At 39.8% G+C, this 21,064-nt stretch overlaps 1 protein-coding gene across 1 annotated transcript in view; it reads right to left on the bottom strand.

The window, feature by feature from the left end:
• The window catches only part of TAF4 (TATA-box binding protein associated factor 4), a 156,330-nt gene extending 139,337 nt beyond the window's left edge, over nucleotides 1-16,993 (bottom strand). The window contains exons 1-2 of the mRNA XM_072633372.1: nucleotides 16,562-16,993; nucleotides 14,803-15,927 (exon numbers count right to left, since the gene is read on the bottom strand). Of these exons, the coding sequence (XP_072489473.1) occupies nucleotides 14,803-15,927; nucleotides 16,562-16,865 (1,429 nt within the window). The 5' untranslated portion in view covers nucleotides 16,866-16,993. The remainder of the gene's footprint in view (nucleotides 1-14,802; nucleotides 15,928-16,561) is intronic.
• Between the last annotated feature and the right edge of the window lie 4,071 nt (nucleotides 16,994-21,064).

Raw genomic sequence — 21,064 nt, 5'->3', positions numbered from 1 at the left:
ATTCTGAAATTTTGTGATTCTCTTTTCATCAATAAATGAAAGTCAAAATGTAATTTTTTTAATGAAAATACATTTAATGAAGAAAGGGTTAGAAAAATCAAGTACATAAGTACAGGATGAGAGAGGTATGGCTAAAAAAGTTTGTGTTAAAAAAAGAACTACGTGAATAAACTGGCAAAAAATGAGAAAAAATAGAAATGAAAAATGTTGGAAAGATTGTGGAAAGAAAGAAGCTGTTGATGGAGCTGTAAAATGGTCCAACCATCCTGATAAAAAGCAATTTGGAATTATGCTTTAAAAAAAAGCAACTAAAATTATTCTTTCACTCAGAGATCCCACTGCTAAACATATACCACCCAAGGAAGTCAAATTCAGGGGAAAAATGGTTCTGTACTTAGTAAAATATTTATTGCATAACTTTTTGTAGTAGCAAAGAACTGCAAACAAAATAGGTACCCATCAACTGAGGAATGGCTAAACAAACTGTAGTACACGAATGTAATGAACTATTACTATACTCACTGTAAGAAATGATGAATACAGATAATTCAGAGAACTAATTGACATATGAACTGATGCAAAGTGAAAGTGAAAGCAAACTGCAGCAAAACCAAGTAGACAATATACAACACTATTAGAATGTAAAAAGAAAAAAATAACAATAAAACAAAACTAAATACTGTGTAATTATAATGATCAAGTTTGGCTCCTGAGAAGAGGTGAAAAAAATCACTTCATTCACGTGATGAATATGGTTATAGAATATTACATATACTGTCAGAAATGGTTAATTTGTTGGTTGGTTTTGCTGAACTTTTTTCTTTTTTAATCTTTGTTACAAAAAAAAAATTCAACATAAATGGAATACTACTTTGCTATAAGAAATGACAAACAGGTGAATTTCAGAAAAAACTGGAAAGACTTACATAACCTGATGTAACCTAATGCAAAGTGAAATGAGCAGAAGCAGGAGAATATTGTACACAATAACAGCAATACTGTGCTATGATCAACTATGAATGATTTAACTATTCTCAGCAATACAATGATCTAAGACAATTTCAAAACCTCATGATGGGGAAACAAGATGGTGGAGTAATAGCACAGACTTTCTAGAGTGCTCCCACCAAGCCCAGCCATAAAAAACAGCTCTAAACAAATTCTGGAGCTGCAAAACCCACAGAATGACAGAGTGAAGCAAATCTCCATCCCAAGACAACCTGGAACCACCTGTGGTGGCTTCCAGACTTCATGACCCCAAAACACTGAGGATAAATTGGAAGGTCATTGGGAAAAGCCTATAGGCCCAGTGCAGGAGAGTAGAGAGGTCCAGCCCCAGGGTGGCAGAGCGGGGAAGGGGCAGAAGAACCCAAAGCAGCCATCACAGAAGCAGGGACAGCTGCAATCACTGTTTCTGGTGCTCTAGGCCCACAGACTGTGGGGAGATCAAGTGTCTGACAGTACACCCTCCCATATACACCCAATGGAAGCAGAAAACTACCTTGACAAAGAGCTCAAAAGTCAAGTAAATGGCTGGGGAAATGAGCAAAAACCAGAAAAAAGAATCAGCCTATAGAATCTTACTTTCGTGACAAGGAGCCCAAAACAGAAGAAAACAAAATCAAAGCTCCTCCATCCAAAGCCTCCAAGGAAAATATGAATTGGTCTCAGGCCATGGAAGAGCTCAAAAAGGACTTTGAAAATCAAGTAAGAGGAGCAAAAATTGGGAAGAGAAATGAGAGTGATGCAAGAAAATCATGAAAAACGAATCAACTGCTTGTTAAAGGAAACCCAAAAAAATGCTGGAGAAAATAACACTTTAAAAAAATAGACTAACCCAAATGACAAAAGAGATCCAAAAAGCTAATGAGGAGAAGAATGCCCTAAAAAAGCAGAATTGTCCAAATGGAAAAGGAGATCCAAAAGCTCACTAAAGAAAATAATCATTTAAAGATTAGAATGGAACAGATGGAAGGTAATGACTTTATGAAAAATCAAGAAATTATAAAACAAAACCAAAGGAATGAAAAAATAGCAGACAATCTCATTGGAAAAACAACTGACCTGGAAAACAGATTCAGGAGAGAGAATTTAAAAATTATGGGACTACCTGAAAGCCATGATCAAAAAAAGAGCCTAGACATCATCTTTCATGAAATTATCAAGGAAAACTACCCAATATTCTAGAACTACAGGGTAAAATATTGAAAGAATCCACCAATCACCTCCTGAAAGGGAGCCAAAAAAGAAAAACTCCTAGGAATACTGTAGCCAAATTCCAGAGTTCCCAGGTCAAGGAGAAAATATTGCAAGTATCCAGAAAGAAACAATTCAAGCATTTTGGAAATATAATCAGGATAACACAAGATCTAGCAGCTTCTACATTAAGGGATCAAAGGGCTTGGAATATTCCAGAAGTCAAAGGAGCTACAATTAAAACCAAGAATCACCTAGTCAGCAAAACAGTACATAATAATTCAGGGGAAAAAATGGTCATTCAATGAAATAGAGGACTTTCAAGCATTCTTGATGAAAAGACCAGAGTTGAATAGAAAATCTGAGTTTCAAACATAAGAATCAGGAGAAGCATGAAAAGATAAACAGGAAACAGAAATCATAAGGGATTTACTAAAGTTGAACTGTTTACATTTCTGCATGGAAAGGTAATATTTGTAACTCAAGACTTTTCTCAGTATTTAGGTAGTTGAAGGGATTATATACATATAGACAGAGGGCGCAGGGTGAGTTGAATAGGAAGGCATGATATTTTAAAAAATAAAATTAAGGGGTGAGAGAGGAATATATTGGCAGGAGAAAGGGAGAAATGAAATGGGGCAAATTATCCCTCATAAAGGAGGCAAGAAAAAGCTTTTTCAATGGAGGGGAAAAGGGGGGAGGTGAGAAGGAAAAAGTGAAGCTTACTCTCATCACATATGGCTTAAGGAGGGAATAACATGCACATTCAATTTGGTATGAAAATCTATCTTACACTACAGGAAAGTAGGGGAGAAGGGGACGGCTGGGGGAGGATGATAGAAGGGAGGGCAAATGGAAGGAGGGGGTAATTAGAAGTAAACACTTTTGGGGAGGGACAAGGTCAAAAGAGAGAATAGAATGGGGGCAGGATAGGAAGAAGGGAAATAGTCTTTTACAACATGACTTTTATGGAACTATTTTGCATAACTACACACATATAACCCATATTGAATTACTTGCCTTCTCAGTAGGGATGGGTGGAGAGGGAGGGAGAGAACTTAGAATTAAAAATTTCAAAAATGAATGTTAAAAATTGTTTTTGCATGTAACTGGGAAATAAATACAGGTAATGGCGTATAGAAATCTGTCTTGCCCTCCAAGAAAATAGAGGAGATGAGGATAAGGGAAGGGAGGGGTGTGATAGAAGGGAGGGCAGAAAGGGGAAGGGGGGGAGGGGAGAAATGGAGAGAAAATTTGGAACTCAAAATCTTGTAGAAATAAATGTTGAGAACTAAAAATAAATAAGTAAATTTTAAAAAGTAAAAAAAAAACCTCATGATTAAAACTGTTATTCACATCCAGAGAAAAAAATGATCAAGTCTGAAAGCAGATCAAAGCATACTATTTTCATTTTACTTTTTTTTGCATCTTTTTTCTTTTGGTCTATTTCTTCTTTCACAGCACAACTAATATGGAAATGTTTTGGGGGCAGCTAGGTGGTGCAGTGGATAGAGCACCAGTGCAGGAATCAGGAGGACCTGAGTTCAAATCTCACCTCAGACACCTGATACTCACTAGCTGTGTGACCTTGGGCAAGACACTTAACCCAACTGCCTCATCCTGGATCATCTCCAGTTATCCTGATGAATATCTGGTCACTGGATTCAGATGGCTCTGGAGGAGAAGTGAGACTGGTGACCCGCACAGCCCTCCATCACTCAAAACAAAGTTAAGTGCAAGTCAAGTCATTATTTCTCTGATGGCATGGTCTTCTTTGGCAACGAAGGACAAACATACAATATGGAAATGTTTCATATGATTGCACATATACAACATATCAAATTGCTTTGCACCTTGAGGAGGAGGAAAGAAAGGAGAGAGAAAATTTGGTACTCAAACTTTTTTGGGGGTGGTGGGAATTTATTTTTTTAATTTACTTTTACTTTTCAACATTCAGTTCCTCAAGCTTTTGAGTTTTAAATTTTCTCCTCCTTTCCCTCCCCAAGAGAGCATGCAATATATTCATATTAAACATATTCTCACATTAGTCATGTTGTAAAGAAAAATTATAATGAATGGAATGAACCACAAGAAAGAAGAAACAAAGCAAAACAAAAAAGAGAAAGTGCAAATAGTATGCTTCGATCTGCATTCAGACTGTGTAATTCTTCCTGTGGATATGGATAGCATTTTCTATCATGAGCCTTTTGGAGCTGTCTTAGAACCTTGCATTGCTAAGAAGATCTAAGTCCATCAAAGACAGTAATCACACAATGTGTCTGTAATTGTGTACAATGTTCTCCTAGGTCTGCTCCGCTCACTCAGCATCAGTTCATATATGTCTTTCTAGGATACTCAAACTTTTTTTTAAAATGACTATTTAGAATTGACTTTACATTTAATTGGAAAAAATAAAATACTATTTAAAAGTTTAAAAATAAATGGGTACAGGAGCAGAAAGAAATTCAGAAATAAATGCAAACTGAAAACAAAAGACATCAATAAAAATGTTAAGAAAAAAAGGAGCTTGGTATATTACAATGTAAACAAAACGCTAACAATGTACCAAAGTAACCTAAATAAATAAATAAACCATAGGATGTTTTTTCATGTTGTGTTCAGAATCAGAGGTCCAAACTCATATGGAATACTGAGTTCAGACTGGGTGAATAGCGATTTTTTAATTCTTTGTACTTTTGTCCTAACACCTAGAAAGGTACTTGGCACACTGCAGGTGCTTAGTAACTGATTGATTAACTGATTAAGCATACCAAGGAAGAATGTACCAGAGTAATAAAGGGTTTGAAATCATGTTATATATGGATCAGTCGAAAGAACAGGAGATGTTTGTTTGGTCTAAGGAAAAAAGGAGTTGGGGAGTAGGAAGACATGATGGATATCTTCAAGTATTTGAAGGACTGTCATGCAGGAAGAAAAACAGGATTTGTTTTACGTGATCCCAGGGGGCAAACAATGCAAATAAATTTCAACTCTATATAAGGAAACTCTTCCTAACAATCTGAGCTATCCAAAATCAGAATGTGCTGTCTCACAGGACTGAGTACCCTATCTTTGAAAATCTTCAGGAAGAGCCCGGATGATTACTTATCAGGAAGGTTTTAGAAGGGTTTCCTATACACAATGGATTTGAGGACCATTGTGGCCCCTCCCAATTCTACGATCCCATGAATCTATGGTTATAGATTATTTTGGTTATTTTGACCATGGTTATTTTGACCCTCCCTAGTAAGAATCACTGAAAGACATTCTCTTAAAAACTATAATTCTTTTTCTGGACCAGATGCATGGTTTCATTTGTTGGGGAATTTCTAGAGTAGAAAGAAACATGCTCCACCAACACAGATTGGCAGTTCATCTATGATTTAAAGTTATAGAGAACTACCTGAGGTGACTGAGTAGTTAAATGACTTACCTACTATCACACCTAAAACGTTGGTGTTGATGATGATGATGATGATAAACATTTATATGGTACTTTAAAGTTTGCAGAGCATTTTACCTTTACTCTGTCTCCTTTGGTCCTCATAAAAATCTGGCAAGGCAGTATTATTACCCCTATTTTACAGATGAAGAAACTGAGGAGTGGTTAAATGACTTGCCTAGGGTCACCCACAGTTAAGTGTCTGCAACAGTATTTGAAGTCAGATTTTTCTGACAGCAAAATTCTCTCTCTTACATTATGCTGCCTGTAAAAACTATACATACGTACTACTACATATTCAAATCAAGTTCAAAAGTCCTATTTGTAACTGATTTCAATTTTCATAGCTGTGTCATATTTGGGATTCATAAACAATTTCTTTGGAATTTCAAACTGTTATGACCTAAATATACTTTAAAAAAAAAACCCACAAATCAATGGTCATGAAAATAAATCAAAATACTAAAATGCAAAATGTTCTGCACACTAGGTTCTAAACTCAAGTCTCTACCATGCACTTATTTAATTTTAATAAATATTAACAATATTTTAACATTTAACACATTCAAAACTTAAGTTCTGTCTTTTTCTTCATAAAGGTCACGGTCTCTATATGAGTAGATAATACAAACATGTAAAATATGCATACTTTGATTACTTTGCTCTGGGATTTTTAAAAAGTTCAAGTTCTCAACCTGGCACTGTTTTACCACAACTAAATTTAATGTATGTAGGAACAGAGAATCATAGACTTAGAGCTGGATGGTAACTTAGAGATCATCTAGTACAACTACCTTATTTTTTTAATGAGGAAACTAAAGTCCAGGGAACTGGAAACTGAAATGACTTGCCCAACTGTAGTTATGAAGTGACAGAATCATAATTTGAATCCAGAGCCACTAGCTCCAAATTCAGCCCCACGAAATTATAACCCCATAATACCATTTTTGCCCACCAGATGGGGAAGACATACAGAAACCATTTTCAAATGAATAACAATATAGTGTGACTTGTTCCCAAACTTCAGAACTTATTCTGAAATAATGACATAAAGTGACTAATATTTATAAAGCTGTTATTCAATGTTAACATGCTTTCATATGAAGAGTATTTTAGGAATACATATATATCACATAATCTGAAATTCATGTCCAAAATATTAGAGCATGGTAAACTAGAAGACTAGATTTATATCAGAAGACTAGGCTTCAAAAATCAGCTCTATGATTTACTGAGCCTCAGTTTCATTGTCTGTAAAATAGTGACAATAGTGCCTGCCCATCCTACCTTAGGGAGCTGCTACAGAATCAAATTAAATAATATATGTGAAAGCAATGTTAGTAGTAAAGAACTATACAAATGTAAGACATTAAGAAATGTGCTTCATCAACATTCGAGGATCTATCTGCAATGAATTCTTATATAACTAACATAAAACCAAGAATAATAACTTACGCAACAAAATTTTAAAATTCTTCCTGAACATAAAAGTAGTAAATTCTCAAGTATGAGGTGTAAAATTTCTAGGAAAGAATGATTTCCCCACTTCAGTTACACAATAATACCTGATAATTAGTTAAATTATGTTAGAATGGTATCTATGGTATTAAAATAATAATTTATATTTTATACTTTTCAAAATTTTTTCATAATAGTTCATTTGATCCTCACAAAAACTCTCTGTGGTAGGAAAAACAAATATTGCCAGCAGATTCCTTCCACCTGATGAGAAACAGGCCAAAAAGGGTTAAATAATTTGCTCAAGACTATTATGTAAATGGCAGAAGTAGGGCTAGAAAACAGATTTTTCTGGCTTCAAGTTCATTTTTTTTTTTTTTAGGACACTCTACCAGTACTACTTAATTATATTTTCTTTAAGCTCCTTAATAATTAAATAACCTTTCCAGTGCTTTCAACTTATTGTTCTGTTTAAGTTTTTATTTAGGATGTTAGTGTGATGAACACTGAACCAGGACTCAGAAGATCTAGCCAAGATTCTGCGATTTAGCTATATGATCTTAATTAAGCAAGTCTTTTTGCCTTTCTAAGCCTCAGTTTCCTCATCTATAAAACAAAGTGGCTGAAAAAATGATCTCCAAGATTTCTTCCAACCCTAAAATTTCATAATCCAGAATGTTGTGGTTTTTTTCTTTTCCCCTAGTAAGAACAAAATATTAAAATAAAAAGCCTAATATATCGGTACTTTCTTTTCCAGTCACTATAGTTGAATGACTTTACAGAATGAGAAGGAGAAACTATTGGTACATGCAAAATAAGAACAAGAGGAAGGACTCATTTAGGTTAAAACCCCACTACCACCAGTTTGGATTTCAAAAAAGGAAACCACTTACTTTTCTCATCATATATGTTTTTCTAAATTGAAAGAATAAGGGATCTATGTTCCCATCAGAAATCAAAGCTCAAAATGGAAAAGCAAAATCACAGCTTTAAAATATGAAATAAAGGATAGGAAGGGAAGGTGAACTGAATATTATTTTTCCTCATCAATCTTTCCATAAAATACCATATTTTAAGTGGACAACACTTTCAATAAATTTAAATTTTTTTGTTCTATAGAATGGTTATAAGCATTAAAAAGTAAAACTGCAAACACAGGGAATATGGCGGTTTTAATGATATTGGATAGTAATCAGCCACAAAAGACACTGAAGTCTAAGCCAGTTAATGACATTAGTTATGAGAATTTATTCTTCACTTGATGACAACTTTTATATCTCTTTGCCTTTGAGAGTCAGAATCTGGGAAATATGGAAAGCAAAATTTTAAATTCAAAAAATATACAATATTAGGCAACATTCCTAACTTCAAATGTCAATTTCGCTATATTTTATCTACCTTATAGCAGTGTTAAAAATCAATGACTATTAAGTAAAAGGTTTTAAAATATCTGTATATGCATGCTTATCTGTTGATTATTGGGGGGGAAATGAAGTTCCTTATATTACAACAAAATTGTTCAAAAAAAAAACCATCTGAAAGGCATCTTAAGAATTACAACATAAAGTCCTAATTACATGAATCTCCTTTTCTTTTATTAATTTAACAACTTTGCTACTATAGAAGGTCTGATTAAATAAATCCCTTCTATATATCTAAAAGGCTGCCAACTTCCAATTTATTATCACAAAAAGCAAGTTTCTAAGGTGAGAGCCCTAAACTCTAACTACCTCCAAATAAACCAGGCCTCCAAAGAAACTAGCCTCTGAGAAAAAAAATCACAAAGAAAAGTAATACTTTTAAGAAAGTTGCAAGATAACTCACACACACAAATTCACCTGCAGTTTTATCTGGCCCCCTTTAAATTACTGCTTCAGAAGGTTCAATGTTTTTTAAATCAGTTAACTGCATTTCCATAAGTTCACATAATGTACTTATAAAAGTACTTGTTTTATTCAATTTTTTATTTCACATGAGAAGAAACTTAAAGTTATATATTGAAATAGTTTATACAGAATATGTCAAGAACCACCTTTCACTGAATAAGGAACAAAATAAATCTGAGTTTTTTCATTTCTAGACCACAGGTGTGAACTGAATCTACTATACAAATCAAAACCACATCTAGCCGGCAGATATTCAATGGCTGATGTTTTTGGTAGCCTTACATGGGCAACTATCCACACTCAATTGCTATCCTAGTTTCAACATGGTATGGTCAAGGAGTCTTAAGCATCAATTGCAGAGATAACCATAGGCTTTACTACTTGCCTGTGGACAAGAAGTTTAACTAACTTCTTAGCACCTCAGTTTTTCTGTAAACTGGGATAACATTTTCTCATTCACCTTCCTTAAAGAGTTGTACTGAAGACTAACTAATAAACAAGGTATTACTTATTTGTATATACCACTTGGTAAATATGAAGTACTTTTAAAAGTTTCTTCTTATAACTCTGATAAATCTCATAAACCACAGCAAAAAGCGTTATGCACTCCAAAAATTTACTATTACTAACTACTGACATTGTTATAAGATGCTTTAAGGTTTTCAAAGCTCTTTACACACACAATATCTATTATCTGATCCTCACAACAACCCTGTGAGGTAGGTACTATTTTCCCTATTTTACAAATGAGGAAACTGAGGCTCTGAGAAGTTAAGTGGCTTGCCTACTACAGTCATATATCTAGTAAGTGTCAGAGGCAGGATTCAGACCCAGGTCTCCTCCCGCCCCCAAGTCCATCTCTCTTTCCACTATGCTCTGTTGCCTCTACAGTAATCACAGGATGAAACGAAGTCATGATTGCTGATTGTTGCCAAAACAGGATGGATTCTCCAATTCCAGAAAATGCCAAACTAGGTATTCACGAACCTCACACCCCTTTCCCAATCAATGGGATAATTAATTTTAATAATAACAACAGTAAGTAATAAGTCAGTAAAGAAGTCAAGAACATACTACAGCAAAGAATGAGCTCGCTGCTCACCCATAAATATAGTTCCTCCCAAAGAGAAGGGCAAGTTGGACCAGGAATACTTGGGGAAGCTACTTGTGTTCTATGCTAAGTAGAGCTGTCCAGTGCTGTCCATGTGCCTTCTCCCCAAAAGTATCTTTTTTCTTTTCAAATTTCACTGTTACCTAGCATCAAGAGGAAAAACTTGGTTAAAGCTTTAAGCCTAAAATTAAACCCACCAATTCATTATATCTGAAGACAGATTTAATATATGCATGTCACATAGTCTCTTCCTAGTCTACAATTCTGTAATCAGGATAGTACTAACCTGGAAGCTTGTGCCCCAATATTTTGGCAACCTACTAAAGAAGGTAAGAAAATAGGTCCTACAGTACTCCAGAAATTATATTATGTTCTGGGTTAGTTTACTATTGGACTGTCCTAAGGACTTGTTGCAGTTTTATAAAAGCATTTTTTTTGAGGCAGTATTTTATGGAATTGAATGGAAGTATGAATAACAAACAATACTTTTCAAATATACAATACTTTTCATCCAAGAGTCCCAAGGTACTTAACAAAATAGCTATTAGCCCCATTTTATAGTTGTAGAAACTGAGGTACCAAGTAATGTTTCAGCTTTTCCAAGATAACATGGAAAGTCTACAGCAAATCAGGAAACAATCTAATGACCCTTGCTCTCAAAGTTAACTCTCAGAATTCCAAGGGTTCCTTTAAAATCTACATGAAGAAACCTTAAGATCCTTGGCTGCTAGTGCTTTACAAAAATCAAAGGGTATCCACGGAACATAAGATTCCAAAGATCTTTTTTTGTGAATGAAGGGAGAAGAAGGCGGGAGAGGCAAGACCACCCACCACGGATGGAAGCCACTGTTTAAGGCACCTGAACTATTGAGCACACTAATCTTGGAAACATTCATTTTTAAATATCAAGTGTCACAGAAAAGTTGAAAAATAAACTTTATCTGTGTATTGATTTAGAAATTAGGGAAATTTTGGCCTTAGAATTTATTATTGGCAAGCCCTTTAAAACAACAGTGCAGCCAACTCAATTAAAGTAACATACATGGAATGACACAAAAGAAAACATTATTTTACTAAGACAAGAAGATAACATTAAGGAAACTCTTTAAAAATCTTTTTAAGTGGTCATGTTAGAAATAATATGTGCACATAGTAATTATCCTACCACCTTCAACTTTACAAAAATAAAAATCGTAATATCCCCTTTTCCAATACAAATTCTTATAAAATTTTTAGTATCAAAGCACACTTTTCAGTGTACTTGGGACAATTATATTTCTTGCTACCACATTTTTAAAGTATTTTTTCCATGTTATTCTCTCATCAACAAAAAGGCAGCTTTTCAAGAAAAAAATTGCAATTACATTAATTCAAATCTGAAGTTTAACTCTTTAAGAACCTCATTTACAAAATTCTAACCAGCAAGGTAAGAATTCTGTAGAAGAGTTTGTTGCATAATTATATATTAAATATTTATATTATTATCCCTTAATGATTTCTAACTACATAAATATGTCATTGAAGAATGAAGTTTTTAACATGAAACTCAAATTTTGCACAGATGGATGTTTACTTGACACACAAAGCTTTACAAACTTCTCCCTTAAAATTTGAAAGTATAACATTTGTGACATTAAAATATAAGAAGTGTCAACTTCCTACTTGCCAAGCATATCCAGGTAACCAATTTCTTCAGACTATAGCTACCTACCATGTTAGTAATAGAGTTAAATAAAAGATTACAAATAAATTATTAATTCACATTAAAAAGTATAAAATTCAATTTGAGAAAATGATGCCAATTCATAAGCATTCTAATGGATATTTTCTGGAAACTTCCTCACAGAGTATTAAGTGGTATTTTCAAAAATATGTAATTTTGATGTATCAAACTAAAATGCACTGTTTAAGGTAGGTCAAATGTTATTTTAGAAGAAAAAGAATAGTAGTTTTAACTAACTCTAATTTACTTCCTTGAACACCAAAAAAAAAAAAAAAAGGTTAACTTCACAAAGTTCATACTGGGTCTTTGGCAATCTATTACTTCATTGAAAAATGAATAGTGGGAATCATAGTCCTAAAATGATGCGAACATTTTGATAGATATATGACAATATACCTAAGATAAATATCAAGAAAATGATATATGCTGCCTTAGAGCCACGCTCCCAGTGTTTGTGACTCACACATCAGACCTAAGGCTTTTCTCTGGTGCAAAAAAATTAGGAATACTGCAAAAACCACACGAATAAAAAAATTCACTTTTTCCCAGAATTTAACAAATAGTGTTATCTGGCTGTCAAATCTGCACCAGAGAGATCTGGTTTACAAATGAAACTGAATCATAAACATCTCGCTCAAAACCATTAGTAAAAGAATAACAAAAGGGCAAGCCCTCCTCTAATCACTTTTCCCTATCCAACAGCAATACACTCATAGGAATGAAAGAGGAAGTTCTCACTAAAAGTGATCCAATTAGTTCCATATTTCCAAGGTGTTGATTTAACTGCTTAATAATATCAATTAAAAACTAGTATACCATATTGTCAGAAGATAGGGCTACTTTTCCCCAAAAAACTTAGATTAGATAAAAACAGAACATGGCCTATAATCAGTGGTATTTCTAAGTATAACCTATATTAGTTTTTCCTTTAAAAGAAATCTCACTTGAGGAATGTGACATATTGAGAAGAAAACTATTCTGACTGATACAGTAACTAGGAGTTTCTTAATAAGAGGACCTCAATTAAACCACTTTAAGACTAGTGAGATATCTTACAGTCATCTGAAGCACCTTCTTGCTCAAAGAATGACAATAACAATTTTAATTAAAGCACTAAACTACAAACCATAGGGATGGACCTTACTGATATGGGAAAAGTACTTAAACAGGCAGGTCTTTTGTATGGCAATCTTTTAGGAAAATGGGTATACATAAAAGGTTATGGCAAACTTTACAAACTATGTTATGTTCCACAGATTAAAATTAAACAAAAATATACTTGCTATTAGATAATTAGGGAGAAAAACTAAGGCTAATTACTCTGGAATACCCCCAGATGTCTATTGTAATCACCAGCACAAAATGTCAATACCCTTTCTTTGGGGTTTTTTATTATGCCAAAGCTAAGTTCAAAGAAAGAAGAAAAACTTTGTTGTTTTTTTTTTTTAAGTGGCTTTGGAACTACCCCCAGGATTTCACCAATAAAAAAAGACCCCTGTCTGAAGTTTTACAAATCACTGGTTCTTAACCTCAAAATGATTACACAGGGAAACCTTTCAGTTCATTGATACAGAAATTGTTTTGAAGCAGCCACTCATTATTTTTAGAAAATACTATGGGACATGTGAAGTACCAAGTTTTCATGACTGATTTTACTACTACTACTACACATACAATTACTACATACTAAGGGATTAGATTTAAGGGAAAATGTTTTTAACTCATAAAATAACCATATTAGATTAAAAATACTACCTCTAGGCAAAATCAAAACCAGGAAATATTTCAGGTGAGGTCTTTTGTATGCCTAAGGATTCTGAAAAAATGTCAGAATGTTATATACAATTCACAGTGTTTTTCTGTCTGACTTTAAGAACCATAAAATAATATTGCATAACTGACTGACAGAAAGACACTCATAAAACTACTACAAATATTAAAGCATTTCTGAAATAAAAACATCATTCTATAGATGTCCTAGATAGTAGTTTCATAATATATTACTTTTACTACCCTAAGACCCACTAAAATGAATGACATATACAAACCATTGATTTCATTAGGCAGTAATAGTAAAATTTAATTAGGTGTTTTTTGTGCAGTAACAATAATGCACTGAAAAATATTAAGAACATTGAGAATATTGAAAAAATACTTAAAGTACAATTTAGGATTAGAATGTTAACCCTGAATGATGTGATCCTTGTAGACTCATTTTTATGAGTCAGTTTAGACTCAGTTCACTTAAAAACTGTAATATCATTCTGATATCTAAATACTTTTTTAAAGTATACCCTGAAAAGAGTAAAAGCTTTCAAAGACTTAATCAAGCAGCCCTAAAAACAGGGAGTGTAGTGTGTCATTCTATCTTTCTGTCACCTTTGGAAACCAGGTCCACATACTCCCCTATCTGAGGAACTCCTCTAACAATTGATGACAAACACAAAAATTATATGTGGTGAGGTAAAGACTCATCATACCTGACTGCAGAAACTACTAATGGGCAAGGCTACATCTAGAACTCTAATTTTTTAAAAAAAATTGAAATCCAAGATTGTTTTAATGTACATTCGCATAGCGAAGTAATTTTTCTCCTGTGACATACCTGCTGCTGTAGAGCAAGTAGCCTGCTTCCTCTGGCAGCAGGGGCGTACAGGGGCAGAGGTTAAGCAAAAGTCAAAGATGCAATGAAGAAGATTAAATAGGAATATGCATCAGCAGAACACCATGATGTTATGGGTGGGAAGATCTGAACACAGACTTAAAATGCAAATACAAAGATTTAAGCAGTACAAAAGTCTGTAAAGCAGGTCTACTTAGCATGTCCCAGTCACAAGAACCAGCATAACACACTTCTCATAAAACTGGCAAAAAAGGTAAATGGCCTTACCATTTTAAATGAGAACAAGAACTTCCTATGACTTATAACTAAAGTATCTGGATCATTTGCCTTTCACCACAATAAATACTTCAATGCTTTTCTTACCTGGGGGTAGCTGAAAATTTTGAATATTTGTAGGATTCTGAGGTGGCTGAGGCAGACGGGGTGCTAAAACTGTAGGAGTCAATGTTGCTCGGATACCACCTGTAGTAGCTGTTGGAGTCCTTGGCAGACTTTGTGCCACTGTGTTGGCAGTGCCTTTAGCCATCCCTGTAGGGGTCCCAGGAGCTGGAGGAGGAGGTGGTATCCCACTAGGATTGGGGATGCCACCTTGCATAGTTTGCCCAATGATCATGTTACCCCCTGCGGTGGACTGGCCACTGGTTGTCAACGTTTGCTGCTGAGGCACTGCCTGCACTATAGTTTTAGGGGACTCTGATTTGATGACCTGTGTGGTGGCTGTGGCTGGCATGTTGGAGCCAGGTTGGCTGTTCACAAGGGATGCCTGAAGGGAAACTCCAGAACCCACAGTAGCTACAGAAGCAGCAGCAGTAGCAGGCAAACTCCCCACACTGATAGTTGAATTGATCACAGTATTGCTCCCATTCTGGGTGGCTGCAGCCACAGAAGCCGCAGCAGGTCCTGCTGTGTGAATTGGTGGCCTCACTAGTGCCACGGTAGGTCCCGCACTTCCAATGCTGGAGGAGGAGATAACGGTGGGTGAGGAAGAGGAGGACACAGCAGTGCTGAGGAAAGAAGAAGTCTGGATGACAGTGTTAGAAGAAGCTGAAGGCAAAACAGCATTGACAGCATTTCCCTTCCCCAGCGGCAACACCACAGATCCTGGTCCGTTGTTGACGAGGGTGACAGCAGGTGCAGCAGCAGCAGCAGCAGTCGGAGTCCCAGCAAAGGCAACAGCACTTCCTGAATGGTGAGAGTTCATCACGACGTTACTCCCATTCAAAGTTTGCACCGTGGCGGTGGTACCGATCTTGCCGTTTCTGGAGGACAAGGCGGTTGCCATGGTGCTGCTGATGACCACCGATTTGCCCTGACTGATGGCAGCAGCCCCTGGAGCAGCAGCAGCAGCTTCGGAGCCTGCTGTGGAGCTGCTGGTGCTGGTGCTGCTGCTGCTGGTGGAGGTGGACGAGGAGGTTCCATCCAGCAGAGCTGAACCCTGGGACCGGGTCGTGTTGTGATTAATAACACCCCCTTGCACTCCTCCGGCCCCTGCAACAACAACAACAACAAGGAGAGAATAAAATAAAAAAGAGAGAGCGGGGGAGGGGGAGGAGGTCTGGGGGGCATTACTTCAGCCAAGACGTGCTAAGATATTAACGGGAGACACAAATTGGCGAGTGAGAAAAATCGAGGGAGCAAAACATCAGTTCTGGAGGGGTCCCCCTTCGGAACTGAGCGCTCTCCCTGTCCCCCAGTTACTGATACCCCCCACACCTGAGGTGTCAGAACCTTGTGCTCGGGATGTCAGCTCCTCCAGACCCCATCCCCGTCCGCCCCCTGGGATGGCTGGACCACCCTGGGGAAGGGGGGTCCCCTCTCCCTTCCCTCTACCCCACCAGGGTCCCCTCGCTGTAGCCAGGGAGGGGTCTTGGACCCCCCATCCCTTGCCCCTCTGCCTCCTTATCCCCCATGCACCCGCCCACGGAGGGTCCGGGGCTCCCCCGGGCCCGGGTAGCCCCTTCACGCCGGGTGCCCCCGGGAGGGTGTCAGGCCCCCCTCTGGGGAGGGGGGTCGGCAGGGCTGAGGGGGATCGGCCCTGGCTCCCCTCTCTCGCTCCCTCTCGGCTCCCTCTCCCCCGGCCCGGACCCGCCGCCCCCGCCGCCCCCCGCCGCCGCCGCTCTACCTGCTTTTGTGATCTCCTGGGCCAGTCCCATTTTGCTGCTCTCCGTCTGGACATTAGCACCGGCGGCGGCGGCGGCGGCGGCTCCTACTACTCCGGCTCCTCCAGGGCTGCCGCTCACAACATGGTTCCCCAGCCCCCCGGCGCCTCCGGCCCGGATCTCGGGCGTCCTGTGAGGGTGATGGTGGTGATGGGCCGTGCTGGCCGCCAGCTGGGACTCCAGAGAGCCCACCATGTCGCTCACCACTTTCTCGTCCACCTCGCTGTTGAAGAAAACCTCATCCAGCAGATCCGAACCCGCCGCCATCTTTTTTTACTCCGCCGCTTTGGCTAATAGCGACTGGGTGAGGAGGAGGGCTGTGTGGGGAAGGGAGGGGGGAGGGGGAGGGGAGCCGGGGACGGGGAGGGGAGGAGGGCCGCCAGGGAGGAGGGAGGCGGGGAGGTTCCTCCGCGCCCGCCGCGCAAGCGCGCCACGGCGGCGCGTCACCGCGGCCCCGGGATTCCAGCCCGTCCTGATTGGCTGCCCGGCGCGCTTAAAAGCGACGGCAAATGGCTGCGAGCGTTATTGAAGAGTGGAGAGGGGAAGCAGTCGGGAGACCGAAGGGCGGGGGGAGGGGAAAGAGTGTGGAGGGTGGGTGGGGAGGGAGGCGGCGACGACCTCGGCTATGGTGGTGGCTGGGGGGAGGGGCGGATGCGGAGCCTTTGCCGCTGGCGGCGGCGGCGGTAGCTCGATGCCCGGGGAGCGGTGAAGGCGGCCCCGGGGCTTGGCTGCGGAGGGGTTGGAGCGGAGCGCCGCAGCCGGACCGGGCGGGGGAGGAAGACGAGATGGGGCGGGGTGGAGGAGTTGGTGTGGGGCGGCGGCGGCGACAGGCGGTGGTTCACTCTTTGTCTTTGCTTGCTCCAAAATGGCTGCGGGTTGAGTGTGGCTGGAGCGAGCGAGGGGTGAAGGGCGCCACCGCCCCGCACCTGTGCCGTCGCCGCCGCTTGCCAGCTGCGTGTAACTGAGACACCCCCGCCCAGCCCGAGCTCAAGGAGGAGGGAGGGAAGGAAGGCGGGGGAGCGGGGACGGGGATGGGGGGGATGGGGGACGAGGAGAACGGCGGTTGAGGCCGCACACCCCGAAGCCAACCGCCATTTCACCCCGCGCGCTCGGCGCAGCTTCCCTCGCCTCTTGTCGCCGCCACCCCCGGAGCCCCTGCTCGGGTCGCCGTCGGACGCCCTCCTGAATAAACAGGGCTGCGCTGTGGGAAGAAGCGTCTGGGGGAGGAGAGAAGAAAGTGGGGCGGGGGAGGCTGTGGGCTGCGCCTCGGCCTCGTCACTCGAGTCGGAAAAGGAGGCAGTTGTTGGGTTGTTTTGGGGGGGACGCCGCCGCCTGCTCGGGACCTCGGGGCTGCTGGCGTGGAGGCAAGAAGGGGGTGTCTCTCACTCTCTCCCTTCCACTCACGGGTGTCCTCGCCCCCCTCGGCGCTGCCGACAACTCCCCACCCCCTTCTCGTCACTGACCCCCACGGAGTCTGCAAACCACCCCCCCACCCCGCTCCTCCTCGCCCGCCCCCCAAACACACACACCCCTTTCCCTTCCTCGGAAGGGGAAACACCCTCAAGAGGTGGAGAGATTTGGGGGGAGGCGGGGGGAGTCCTTTTCGGAAGAGTCATCCCGGCTGCACCGCCTCCCGGCTTGTTTGTGTGGGGCTCCCCCGCGCCGGGCTGAGGAGGAGCCTAAGCCTGGAGCAGGTTGAAGGAAGGAGGGAGAGATGGGGGGGGGGGGCACCGAGGCATCGCAGCAGAGCCTGGGCGGCCCTGGGAGGCTTGGCTGCGTCGGGGAGAAGACTAGACTTGGCACAGGCGACAATGCCTTTCCTCCCGCGTTCCAGAGGAAGTGGGGTGGGGGTGAGGGGAGATGTTCCCGGCCAGCCGGGGGTCCCACAGTGGCGCATCCTCGGGGCGGGAAGGATGCGGAAAGAGGCTCTGAGAAGGCAGCGAAGGGAAATGAATGTACCTGACGGGGGAGCAGGCCAAACTTGAACTGTCTTCGGGTTAACTTGATCGGAAGTGACATCTGAAAGGATCATAAAGCCTGACTCCCCGATCCCCAGGGGGTTACTGTAGGTTGGTTTTCAGTCCTTTTTTACTTATCTCGGCACGCAGGAAAACTGTAAACACAGGTTTACGAGCGTCGTCCCGCATGTGTGCCTCCTGCGCATCCTCATGCGGAAGGGATAATTCAGGGTGATTTCCTCACTTTAAAAACGCAGGTAATTACTGAGTAGAGTAAGGAGCCTGCCACCTAGATTATGTCACTTATTTACATACCGCCTCACCCTCCTGTGTATTAATGGAGACCCATGATGGAGAAAGAAAACCTTTTTAACCTTGGCCTGTCATCTCCCTCCACCACAGACCTGTGAACAAGCTGCTTAATAGAATGAGTTGTACTTTATTCCCTTACCTCTTGGTGGAGATGCGACTAGCAACCGGAAATGCAGGGGAGAAACGAGGTGGAAAAGTCATCTCTAAGTGAATAATATAACCTTAAATAATCACCTTGATTACTCCTCTAAAAAAAAGTCGGAATCCTGACGAACTCCAAAAGCATGAGATCTTCCATCTTAGGATGACAAAGTAGCGTAGAAGGAAACAATGGTGATTACATGGTAACCTCTAGTTTCATTAAACTACAATGGGAGGAATGTGTCCTGCTTCTGGGGCTAAAGAGGGGCTGTGGGCAGGCAAGCTGTGTGGGTGGTAGTTTCTTTTTGTCTAAATATGGAAGGTCAAATAGTGGCTACACTCTTCCTGTGGAGGAACCTTAGTTTTTAAATGAATGGTGGTAGCTCTAAAGAGTTAGCTGTGCATTTGCTGTTCCTTGCTCAGTGTTACTGTAATAGAGTTTCTTAGAACTAGAATTATAAGTGTTTTAGTGCTTTGTTGGGGGTGGAGAAAAGTTGGTAAAAATGTTATTTCCTTTGTTTAAAATGTGGTAATCCCCCCCCCAAAAAAAAACCAAACACAAATACTTTATATTCTAGAGTGAGTGGTTTCATTGCTTGAGCTGTTGTGTGGAATTAGTAACTGTTTGGGTCTTACATTGATTGCTACCCTGAATGCGGACACTTGAAGTATCAGACATCTCTATCCAAGGGTTCATAGAGATTCTAGATAAATTCCCTACCCTCTTATCGTTGTTCTTGATTTATTTTGTCTCATCTACCAAGTATGTATTTATGCATGCATTTCCAAAGTAAAATGGGTTTCTCTAAAATTTATGAAGACTTGTGCTAGTCTTCCTGCCTTTCCTTATTTATGCCTGGGGAAAGTCTGGGAGGCCCTGCTTTTATTGGAATTACTTGTCTATCCTTTAAATTCCAACTAAAATATCAACACCTCCATGGAGGATTGTAGCAACCCTTGTAAACTACATGACTTTTTACTTTGCATTTCATTAATGCACTTGTGTAATATGGTGTATTATGGAGATTTTTGTTTGGTTCTTGCACTTCTACAGAACTACAGGCTCCATTGAGGCATACATTTCCTACTTAAATTTTATCTCTTCCAGTGCCTTACTGGTGCACAGCACTGTGTTTAAATAAATACAGGTAAATTAAATTGAAAGGTTATTGGTGGGAATTGGAAATGGGTTTTAGAAGGACCTATATGGTCAAGGAGAGTCACTAACCCAAAGGTTTTGGAGGATTTTTGAAAGGATTTCTCCTGAGCCCTGGAGTGCTAAATTTAAAATATCTTTAAGTGCTTTAACCTTTCAATACCAGGAATGCTCAGTACTATGATCATGCCAAGATACAGCCCTGATATGCATACTAATTATATCTAATAGTTTTCTTCTACCTGACAAAACGCAACTTGAGTAAATCTTTGCCCTTTCCCTTATTTTTCAGTTAATAAAATTGATCCAATGAACCTTTATATAGCACTTCGTCCTAATGGTGTTGTTGTCAAGCTTTCTTTGCCAGGTTCCAAATGTGGCATCATCAACTATGATATTATACATTTGAATATGTTATCAGGCAAAAAACAAAATCATTCACATACAAGGAAAAGAACATTGGACTCATAAGTTTGCACTAAAAGCAAATTATCTAAATCAACTTCAATATATTTTAAGCACCTCCCTGCTAGGTAGGCCCCATAAGAGGTGCTCTTGGGGAGGGTGGAAGGTGGGAAAGTTGTTTCTTTGTATTTACAATAATCAAGGATGTGGAATTATTGTAAAATGAACTTGTTAATGGGACTTGGTACTTTCTTTTTTCAAGAAACACTAGTAGACCAAGTTCCTATGGCTTGGAAATTGCCTCAGTCTACTTTTCTTTGGCAATGTGGTCTCCTCAAGTCTAAATCAGTAAGATGAACAAGAATACAAATCTAAATTGTGTGTGCATACACATCAAATGTATCTAAATAGATATGTGATGCAGAAAATTATTTTTTAAAAATAAATTGGTTTGCATAAGAAAGATTCAGTTATCCACCCAAGACAATATCTTT

Source organism: Notamacropus eugenii, chromosome 1 (genome assembly GCF_028372415.1).
Source record: "Notamacropus eugenii isolate mMacEug1 chromosome 1, mMacEug1.pri_v2, whole genome shotgun sequence".
Lineage (NCBI taxonomy): Eukaryota > Metazoa > Chordata > Mammalia > Diprotodontia > Macropodidae > Notamacropus > Notamacropus eugenii.
This window is presented reverse-complemented; position numbering and strand designations above follow the sequence as displayed.